The sequence below is a fragment of the Ctenopharyngodon idella genome, chromosome 7 (assembly GCF_019924925.1).
Source record: "Ctenopharyngodon idella isolate HZGC_01 chromosome 7, HZGC01, whole genome shotgun sequence".
Taxonomy (NCBI): Eukaryota; Metazoa; Chordata; class Actinopteri; order Cypriniformes; family Xenocyprididae; genus Ctenopharyngodon; species Ctenopharyngodon idella.
Window position 1 is genome coordinate 29,767,966 of NC_067226.1, and position 11,636 is coordinate 29,779,601.

Here is an 11,636-nt window from a genome sequence, read left to right on the forward strand (position 1 = left end):
AGTGTGGTACAGATCCAGGACTAATTTAACATTACTAATGTATAGAAATATTAACACAAATAATATAATTTAACTGCCCATATGTCTGATGTTGAAAGACAGCTCTGATTTATTTTTTTCGACAAAGATTAATAAACAGATGTAGTTTTTGTTACTGTTTTCACTTGTAATGTGATCCATGTCACAGTAAAAAAGAAAGGAGACATCAAACTGCATATATCAGTGATATGATCCAGTGGCTTTAATGCTGACAAAAATCCATCAGTTCAGTTTTTGACTGTGTGGAAACTATCCTTGAGACAACTGAATGAGAGCATTTAAAATAAATCAAACATGATACAAAAGATGCAGTCAAGGATTTTGAATCTTACTGATTCACGTCAGACATTAAGTTATCTAATATAGATGATTTTATAACACTGTCACTGTATATTGCTCAAGACACTCTACAGTGAGTGTCTACAGCTCCTCATGGGGGTTTATCACATCTGTAGATGCTGCTGAGGCCAACATGTAACCTTTTCCAGGAGGGATTCCAGCGACAAGTGCTTTAGTCCAATCTTTGGTGTCCCGAAATGTCAGTAGGATTTCAAACACTGAAACACAACAGCACACGGTCAATCATACAATTGATTTCACTCCAGGATGAGGAGGATTATTATTGCAGCATACAGAAACTGAGTCAGAGAAAGTGATTACCTTGGTTGATGGCTAGGATTTTGGAGTGGAAGTTCTTGGGGTTTGGTCTCTTCACCATGTACTCGTCAATAGGCAGCCGTGCCATACGAATGCCGAGCTCATTCGCCCTCGTGTAGCTTATTTTCTTAAAGAAAGCAGTGAGAACTTCAGTATGAAATCTTTCATCAATGCATCATTAATAAATCCACAAGCAAGATTCTCACCTTTTGTATGGTTTCATCCACTAAACCTCCAAGGATATAAACTTTATCATCCTCCACATATTCTAAAGCTAACAGGGACAGTCATAATCAAAATTTAAGCAGAATTAAAATGAAAAGAAAGAAGTTTTACTTATTGCAGCATTCATATTGGTTTTTATCTTACATTTTTGACATAATATCAAATTGATATATTGACATAACATCTTTTTGACCCTTAATATCACTATGAGTGAAACAAAATATTCAATGAGGAAAAATTGCATTGTTATTGGTAACTAAAATTACAACTATTAAAAATTGCTTTTGGTAATTGAAATAAATAAAATATAAAAATATTCCACGAAAAATAGGTAATGTTTTACTACCATAATTGATGCATTTATGAGTGAAACAGTATATTCAATGAGGAAAAAATTGTCTGCAAAGCTAAAATAATACAAAACAAATATTAGTTGAAAAACTAAAACTTAAAGTTAAACAAAAATTAGAAATGTTGTCTTAGCAGCTAAATGAAATAAATTTAGGTTGGAATACTAAAATGACTAAAACTGAAAAAATAAAACTAAATAAAAAAATATATAAAAATATATTTTTATATTTCCATTTAGAAATAGAAAAAAATAGAAACAGAAATAATAATAATATAATTAATAATTAATAAAAAACTAACCTAAAATTTAAATGAATAAATAACATATAAATAATAAGCTATTAAAAATATAAATATTAATAATAATGTATAAATAAAACTAAAAAAAAATACTTAAATTAAAATGTGCAGGATTTGTGATGAAAGGGAAAGTACCTTCATATTACATTACACTCCTGGGCAAAAAAGAAGGGCCAATATTTACTTTTAATAGTCTTAATCACAAATCCAGGAAATTTACAAGAATTGCACTAATACTGTAGATAAACTAAAGTAAGCACAGAATAGCCTTCCCCAACATGCAGGCAGCTTTTCACTGGAAAAATGGCTTCAAACAACAGATAAGAAATATCTCCCAGTTCGCTCGAGTTTCATGTGAAAACAAATATTTACTCTAGTGTTCACATCTGGACTCTGACCAGACCAAAACATGAGCCTGATGGTTCTCAAGCCAGTTCCTAAATTGGTTATTTTCACAATTTGGGAAGAAGCATTGTCTTGAGAAAAAAACAAAAAAAACCCCCAAACATCTGATAATTACTATTTAGGTAACATTTCACTTCTGTGAAGAAAGCCATTCTCCAATATTCTCCTGTACTCCAAAGCATTAAATGACACTCAAAGTGAAGTAGCTCACCAGCAGCAGCTGAAATAACATTCTTTTTCGAAGGCACCGCTCTGGAGCATCACCATGCAACTCAATTTGTTTCATTGTGATTCATCACTCCACTCACAACTTCCCATATTCTACCAAAAATTAATTTGGTCTTTGATGTTTTTCTGAGATAGCTTTTTAAGTAGTGCATTTGCTTAAATTTTGCTAATTTCCTGACCAATAATTTATGGTTAAGACAATTAAAAGCTTAGTGTTTAGTACTAATTCTTAATGCAGTATAGAATATGTGAACCTTCACTTGCGTCTGGGGTTAAATATATCACATCTTCAGAGGGAAACAGATGAAACCAGCTCTCCTCCGTCACATCAATCTGTGGGATACAGAGACGCTGGTAAGTTGCCACAATAACAAAACTCTGTTACTGTATATCATTTCTATGCTTCTGTTTGTACTATTGAAGGATAGGTGAGGATCAGTTTAGGAATCCTTTCTAACCAAATAATTCAGGAAGCCGTCATTCATCCGAACACACTCCTTATACAGCAGACTGTCCTCCTTGAATTCTGTCAGGAAAATGTGGAATGGCTGTAAGGCTTTTTTATTGGATCCATAGAGGCGCCTGATCTGACCTGCAAGTCGACTGATTTCCTGTGAGATAAAAGGATAAATGAAAATCCCACGCTTGTTATCTAGTAATCGCAGTCAGGTATCAACCTGTCAAACTTGTGCACATGTTGCATGTTGTGTTTGTTTGTAAATCTCACTTACTTTTGCTGACAGGCATTCAGTCATGCTGAGGTCGACACACAGACGCAGTCCTGCTGCTCTGGCCTCCTCCAGTCTTTCTTTGGTAATCGCTTTAATGATGCGTTTGCTGAGCTGTGGCTCATTCACATCTGCAAGCCAGACATGCAATCAATAAATAAAACACTGAAAAAAAACCTTGTGAAATTGCAGATTTTCATCCCAGAAAAAAGAATGGCGAAATTTGTGGCATTCACAGTGTGTGACAAATCATTCCAGGGCTTTCAGAGAATTCTGTTGGAAAAACACTATATGTTTCTTTATCATGCCCAAAGTAAAAGCCAAACAAAAAGGAGTAGCAAATCTAGGCTCCTGCTGGAGGCAGTGTGGTACACAAGTGGCTGATCATGTACATATTTTCTGGGCTTGCCCAGTTTTGAAACTGTATTGGTCAGAAATACACTCAAGTATAGAGGAAATCTTAAAGATTGAGATTGGGGAAACAGGTTATATTCTAGATCTTGGTAATATACCAGATTCAGTTAATAATAGGAATAAATATTTACTGAGGATACTAGTAGCAGCAGCAAAAAGAGCGATTACTCGTTTATGGCTCCAACATCTTCCCCCAACGAGAACCCAGTGGGAACAAATTGTCACAGAAATGTATAAAATGGAAAGACTGACATTCAAGTTGAGATTACAAGAAGAGACTTTTGAAAAACACTGGGGAAAATGGACTACGCATATATCAAAACAGAGAGAAGGGAGATAAATGTGCAATAGGAATACTTATATGCATATATGTAACCATCATAACAGAATATTACTTCACGCTGCATGCAAGTATGGTTATGGACATGAGTGTATTTGTGTATGTAAGTATGTCTATATATGTGTCTAAAAGTGTGTATATGAATTTATGTTACATGATAACCTGTTGACTTCTTTTTACTCAAGGATCTCTTGTACTAACCAAATGAGGAAACAGGGTTTTTTTATTTTTAAATGTTACATTTTGAAAGAATTTCCATGTAAATACCCATGAAGCTGTGTAGACTGTTTGTTATTGTTTGTCTTAGTTCTGAAAAGTTATATATATATATATATATAAAAAATAAAAAAAACCCTCTCGGTTCCAGGTTATAATTCAATATACAGTTTGGGGTCGGTATGATCGGTTATGACATAAGTCTATTCTGCTCACCAAGGCTGCATTTATTTGATAAAATATACAGTAAAAACAGTTCTGTCATGACAACTCTCTGAGTGTTTGGCATGGTAATGGGTTTGACAATGTTGATATGTTTGGTCTTGTCAGAATAGATCTGCTACGCTGCTGCTGGTTTTATTGCTGCTGCTGCTGCAGAGCAAGTACAGGACTTGCGACTGCCAATACATACATGACACGCTGCTGTGGGCAAGTAAGACATGCTGCTGCTGTACAATATAGTGTACATGAATTACCCCCCCAACAGAGCAGGTGCCATGATATTTGAACAATACAAGCCAAGGGTACTGCATGTCAGAAAATCCCCCATCACGCAGAAGGCAAGATGACGATTCAGCCCTCACCCCCCAGCAGATTTACAGCCAAAACATATGTATTGCTACTGTTCTGAAGAGCCATAGGAACCGTGTGTATGCAAGCTATGTGTGCCTGGCATATGCTTGGTCTTGGCGGACTAGATCTGTCTACACATTATTCCCCCCAAGCAGATCTAGCCGTTAGACATGTGGGCTGCCATGAGGTGCATATAAGGTGCGTGAAGCATCTCGCAGTGTAGCCCTATGTGAACTAGTGTACCCCCCTTTTTTTTCTTTTTTTTTTAAAGGGGTGTCCCTGGTGACTTACCAATATGGTGTTAGCTACATATGTGCCTACATACCAGTGTATGCGTGCCACTAAGTATTTTGAGCCGTAAGGTTTAGCTCTAGTGGCCTATTAGACTGTGTGCCTGGGCTACCACGCCGAATGGCTTAGCTCTAGTGGCCTATGACCAAAAAGGCTCAAACATATCCAATTAGAATGCGCATTATGTGTGGCTTTAACAAATGAAGAGTTCATTTGCAAAAACCGATAAACACCACTTTAAAAAAAAGTGTTGTGCGTTATTCTCCACATACAGCACGTTCTGAACCCTAAATACATTTTGTCAGAAAAGCCAGCATGTATAAAAACCATACTTTCAATGAACTTTAATTTTGTAAGTTAACTGTATTTTTTGGAGTTATTATTAATTAATCAAAACAACCCAACTGCAGTTTGATTGATATTACTTGGAATGCACAATAAAAAACATGATTTGTGAGAATTAATAAAAACAGTTATCGGTTTTTGCAAATGAGCTCTTCAAATGGTAACACGTTGCAGGCTAATAGAGATGAGAAAAGAAACCCCCCACAACCACCTGAGCAAATAAATAGTATAATGATTTAGCATCATTTGATAATCGTCATTGCCAAGCCTTCTATACTCCTAATGTAAAAGTGGAGGTCTATTTGGACAACAGAAAAATAATGAGCATGACTCTAACACGCATTCAGCTGACCCAGCCAGAAACACACATAGGTAAATGAAAACATCAGCCTTGGAAAAGTGTTGTTGGGAAGTTGAGCAAATAAGGTGAGACCCGGTTAAATCGCAATACGTTTTCTCATATCCACTATGCATATATAGTCGCAGTAATCTAATGTAAATGGCTTGCTGCTGTATAACTTAATATGTATCACTGCTGCTGTATGCTTGTATTTTCCTCCTACATCAAATGCAAGACTGTGAACACCCTTCTAAGACAAATAAGGCACAGTTGATGTTTCGTAGATTAAATTAAAAGGTTTATGTTTAGACATGAATGCCCAGCCCGGTTCCAGAATCCGGAAATTTCCCACAATTTAGTCACGGTGCTTTAAAGGATTAGTTCACTTTCAAATGCTTGCCTTGCAAGTGCTTCCGCTAGACCGCCTTCCGTATTCTTCAAAAAGCTTACGCTGTATGTCCTACACCTTCCCAATTTAACTTACGGAAAAAACGTGGTGCCAGTTCTGTTTTTGCGTAAGCCATGTGGAGTACACGTTTATGATGGACGGATGTGGATGGAAGCTTTTTCTTCAGCTCATACTCATGGGTCCCGTTCACTGCCATTATAAAGCTCGGATGCATCAGGATATTTGCTATTGCATTACTATGGCATATTATATCTTTGTCCCATGCAATGGTTATGTCAATCGATGCAATTTGACAGTGAATCCCATAATAGAACTTCCTAAATCCCACAGCGTGCAACCGACTGTCGGTCCTCACAGCATAAACACTTATTAATGAAAACCTATAGATAATTATGTGATTACGAGCAGGTTGAGTAAAGGACCTATTAGCCTGTGCATCTAGAGTTTCATGACAGAACTTTCTATTAATATTGTGAAATATTATTACTCATCAAAATAGCTGTTTTCTATGTGAATATATTGTAAAATGTAATTTATTCCTGTGATCAAAGCTGCATTTTCAGCATCATTACTCCAGTCTTCAGTCACATGATCCTTCAGAAATCATTTTAATATGATGGTTTGATGCTTGAGAAACATTTATTATTATTATCAATGTTGAAAAAAGTTGTACTGCTTCATATTTTTTCCTATTGATTCTATGATTAATAGAACAGCATATATTTGAAATAGAAATCTTTTGTAACATTACTTCAATTACTAAAAAAAAAAAAAAAACTATCGTCATAAAAAACCTATAATTTCCGTCTTTAAAATTGTTTATGATGTTTGATGTGTATGATAAGGACATGAAATAATTGATATGATAATTATATATATGATATGATAATTGACGTGTATGATAGGGACATGAAAATGTACTGCACAGTAAGATATAAGGCAACATATTTTAATGGTCAAGTCACCTTTATTTTGTCTGTTGAGCTTCTTTCTTTGTTTTTCCTCTTTTCTTTTGCTCTTTTTCACCTCCAGTCTTCTCTCCCAGTTACGCTGCTTGCGCATGACATTTTTCTGTCGAAGCAGTAAAATAAGTGACACACTAGGAAATGATATTTGTCTCAATATTATGACTCATCTTACAGAGCACGAGGTTTCCTCTCTGTCGGCACACACGGGCTCGAGGTCCACGTCGATGCGCATAAAGTCCAATAAATCTGCGACCGCAGCGTCGTTTCGTTTCGACTCCCCGTCTGCATAACAACAGCTCTCATGTAGCGTTTTTTCCATTTGTGTATATTCCCCACAAATCAACGGAAATCACAATAGTTCTAGTATAAATGTGTGTCAGGAGAAAATGAGGATCTCTGATACTGATAAAGTGAAACTAAAGTGCTATGCTGCTAAAGATCGTCTTCTCCGGCAAACTGAAAGAGAAAGCAACACAAAACGGATATACATGAGACCTATAAACACATAAAAAGATACAGCGATCCTAAAAAGCTTTTTAAAGAACTTGTAAACGACATAAATAGTACAACTGCGATATTTTCAACTCGTGAGAGTCGGGCGCACTGTTATGACGTAACGGCCACACTGTTGCTTTTTATTTTTTTATTTTTTTATTTTTTTACTTTGGACGCATTTTGCATGAATAATTATATAGGCTACTTAGAATAATGTGTATAGAATTTTTAAAATATCGCTGCATTGTTCATAGCTGCATTTTTCGCCATAGCACATTTTTAAAGCCAATAATTTGTCAATATAATCAATATGGTTTTATTAAATATAGCCCACAAACATTCTTATTTTACTCTTGTGCTATCATTTAACGTGTATGTATTTACTTCTGAACATCTACTTATAGGTTTTTCATTATTATTGAAGTGTATACTGTTTAGTTTTTAAGTAAATCAAATGAACATTCATCTTTTTTTTACTGATTTTTACTGATATTTGCCAAATTTCATATTTGCTGGAGCAAATTTAGTAACCAAAAGTCCATATTTATTGTTTTCTGATAATTACATTCTAATAACATTCTAACTGTCTAGCAAAGTGTATAGTGGTTTTTTTTATTTTTTTTTTTTTATACACAACTCTTTACATTATTTCACATTTTTTTTATTCCTATATTTGTACCGTGTTATATTTCACTGGTAATATTTTTTAAAATAAGTATATTTAGTGGCATCATTACATTTATTATTTTACCAGATGCTTTCACTATCTAAAGGGACTTAAGACAGGACTATAAAACATGAGTGATTCATCATCATCATCATAAAGATAAATCCCAGTGTCTGCACATGTGACAAAGGGACTTTTGTTTGAAATAAAACCTCATTCATGCAAACCACTATCTACAAACCAGCATCAAATGTGTGTCATCCAGTCAGACAGGAAGCTGCTGGAAAAACAAACCCTTGCCAACAATATCTCACTGTTTATATTATAATAAATACATTAATGTAAACATAAAACAAACAATGCTGACAGAAATGCGTTTGTAAGCATATCTTATTAGACACACGTGTTTTTGTTAATAGGAAGCTATGGGTTGTTGTGAAGCTGGCGGTTTGTGAAGGATGAAGTGTGGTAATATTCATATCTGCTGAATGCTCTTATATCTTTACACCCACATGCAATCAAACGGATTCCAGGCCTGTCATGTGAAAGTCATGTACGTGACTCAACAGAATTCCTGCTACCGTGAATCAAAATGTTCTATCATGAACAATTTTCTCACAAGCTACAAATGCACAATGTAGATAAGAAATGAGCCTGTTATCGCTATTGTCTGTGGAGAATTTTATCATACATTTTTGGGTGAATCAAACTTATTTATAAATAGGCTATTCATTATCAGAGGCAAGTGTGATACATAACATCCTAACATAGCTGGTGGATTTATTTAGCAAGCAAACTGCCAGAATCGCACGAGAAAAATATATCGTTCCCTCACAATGTGATCTCGAGGCCACGACATAAGGATATCGTTACCTCAGAAAAATGATCTCGTGGCCAAGACTTATTATCACGTTCCCACGAGTTTATATGTCGTGACCACGACGAAACTAAGTGAACCGAACATGTCCCTTCCCGGTCACCGAACAATATACCTAATTTGTTGAATAAATATACCAGCAAGATCGCTCCGAACATCCAATGGTAACTTGTTTGTTGTACCAATATCACGGCTAAAATTTGGCCAATCAGCCTTTAGTCATTTCGATCCCAAGCTCTGAAACTCTCTTCCTGACAAAACTACGAAAAATTGGCTCACTAATCACTAAAAAGTATCTTAAAACACATTTGTTCGCTAGGGCCTTTCCTTGATTTATTTTATTGTTGTATTTTAGTTTATTATCTTACTTCTATTTATACGTTTGTTTTTCTTTTCTGTGTGCACACGCATTTCTCTTCTGTAAAGTACTTTGTAAACACTGTTTTTAAAAGGTGCTATATATAAAAAAAGCTTTACTAACTTATACTTAGCCTACTTAAATGCTGTGCATTTGATCTTTCTGTTCATCAAAAAATCTTTTTTAAAAAATGTATAAAGTTAAAAAAGTATTAAACAGCACTACTGTTTTTAACATTGATAATAATGAGGTTTTTCTTGCATCCTAAATTTCACAGTGTATGCATTCAGTCCAGACAGATAAGAATTTGGATTAATGGCCAAAAGTTTAAATGAAACCCGATCACTAAATCATAAGCCTCATTCATTATCCAAAGGTTTTTAATATATGGGTATCCAATCATGGCCACGACTTTATTATGTTGAGGGAACTACATCTATTTCTCATGGCCACGAGTTAAAACAACCTGCGCGACCATAGCAAACTGGAATTATCAGAAATGGATTAGACTATAATAATATTTTCTTTTAATTAAGATTGACGAAATAAGGGCGGAATTAAGGAATGTTTATTATATTAACCTATGCTCGCGATGTTGCCTAGACAGCATTCGAATGAAGTTTATTATTATTATTATTATTATTATTATTATGCCTATTAAACCTAAATGAAATGAAATATATAGCCTAATAGCTATGTTAAATTCCCATAAATGAACTTCCTGTAAAATTGCTGTGCACCTAGAAATCAAATCAAATCAAAGCTTTTATGTAATAAACAAAATATTCTTTTAACATAGGCTATAGCCTAACACATTTTTTGAACTTCATTCGAATGCTGTCACGAGCACGAGGAGCTACAAGTGAAAACAGACGCTCATTTAAGCTACAGAAATACAGTTATAATTTGATAAAGTTAATTAGATAAAGAGATATGGGAAATGAAGGGAAAAATAAAGCAAATTATATATTTACAATGAATAGCTAAATGTAGGCTAACTAATAGCCCAATAATATAAAAATATAAAATAAATAAACGATCAGTGATTGGATTTAAAAGACTGTTGGATGGGATTAAAAATGTTCAACAAGGCTGATGCAAAAACTCGAGAAAATGAGATCCAGGCAGTCCATCAATGATTATGTCAAAGATCAAATTTGAATAAGGAATAACAAATTTATTCATTAAAAAATTATAGAGACAAACAAATTAATTAATTAGTTAATAATAAAATCTAGAGTATTGTAAAATCCAGAGTATTGTATCTAATAGATGAAGATCAGAATATACAGAAAGAAGGAACAAAATTAAGACATTTGCAGAATGAAATGAGAGATAGAAGAGAAGAAGCAGAAGAGCAAAGAAAAGCAAAGGAAAGCAAAGGAAAAAGCAAAGGGAAAGGCTAAACTATCAACAACTCAGTCCATTTTATACCATAAGCATAGGGAAATTTACATCCTACTCAAACTTATGTTTTGGTCTAATAAGAAAAGGTCAAATGGATTTATCCATTATGTCATAGACTGGTCCGATGTCAAAAAAAAAGAAGATGAAAATAGATACAAAGGTACATCAAGTTCAAATGAGCAACTAATTCGGAAAATTCTGCAGTACTTGGCAGGCATCCAATATCTAACCACAAACGTGTCAACGTGACCTGCCACATTGGAACACTTTGAAGAACAATTGAATATAGCAAGCATACATACTCTTAAATATAAAAGAAGAATAACTATAAGGATATAAAAAGTAAATACTTGAAAATATGATGAGAATTAGCCTGATATATAGAATAGGAGTACATGAATATATGAAATCAAAAGTAATATTGATAAATCATAAGCCATAAATGATTAACATGAAATATGAATAAAATGCATGAATATGAATATTGACCGTTTTGGATCCACCAAAGGCATATTCTTGATGAACTGCATTTGAATGCTGTCTAGGCAACAGCGCAATACAGTAATAATGTAATTTGCAATATGTTAATATAATTTCTTAACTCAGCGCTTTTTCTTAATTAAAAATAAATATTATTATAATCTTATACATTTCTGATAATTCCAAGTTGCTATGGTCGCGCAGGTTGTTTACACATTCAACTCCTAGCCATGAGATGGAGTTCCCTCAACATAATGAAGTCGTGGCCACGAGAAAAATATATCGTTCCCTCACCATATGATCTCGAGGCCATGACATAAGTATGTCGTTACCTCAACAAAATGATCTCGTGGCCACAACATATTATCACGTTCCCACGAGTTTATATGTCGTGGCCATGACAAAACTAATTGAACCGAACATGTCCCTTCCCGGTCACCGTAATATTGGGCCAATACCTTGGCTGCGTTCCAGTTCGTTTTTTATGGCCCTGTCCCAAATGGCACACTTCATGTGCAATTTC

The 11,636-nt window shown here is 34.5% G+C and overlaps 1 protein-coding gene across 3 annotated transcripts; it reads right to left on the reverse strand.

The window, feature by feature from the left end:
- Positions 1-217: 217 nt before the first annotated feature.
- Positions 218-7,647, reverse strand: trmt10b (tRNA methyltransferase 10B). Of its 3 annotated transcripts, XM_051901022.1 has the most exons (8): positions 7,002-7,633; positions 6,827-6,932; positions 2,937-3,064; positions 2,664-2,816; positions 2,460-2,538; positions 903-970; positions 700-823; positions 218-596 (listed from the first exon to the last, which is right to left on the reverse strand). In XM_051901022.1, the coding sequence occupies exons 1-8, from the start codon at positions 7,146-7,148 to the stop codon at positions 460-462; spliced, it is 942 nt and encodes a 313-aa protein (XP_051756982.1). In that variant the 5' UTR covers positions 7,149-7,633; the 3' UTR covers positions 218-459. The 3 variants fall into 3 exon arrangements, with proteins under 3 accessions (XP_051756982.1, XP_051756983.1, XP_051756984.1); XM_051901023.1 differs by having other exon boundaries at positions 6,827-7,633; XM_051901024.1 differs by lacking the exons at positions 218-596; positions 903-970 and having other exon boundaries at positions 7,002-7,647.
- Between the last annotated feature and the right edge of the window lie 3,989 nt (positions 7,648-11,636).

What these genes read in the sequence shown, in the direction of transcription:
- trmt10b (XM_051901022.1), bottom strand. Translation starts at nt 7,148, where the DNA reads ATGGAAAAAACGCTACATGAGAGCTGTTGTTATGCAGACGGGGAGTCG. An exon ending in GCTCAACAGACAAAATAAAG is followed by an intron (nt 3,065 to 6,826) that starts GTGACTTGACCA and finishes TCTGGCTTGCAG; the next exon opens with ATGTGAATGAGCCACAGCTC. An exon ending in AACCCCAGACGCAAGTGAAG is followed by an intron (nt 971 to 2,459) that starts GTTCACATATTC and finishes TGTCCCTGTTAG; the next exon opens with CTTTAGAATATGTGGAGGAT.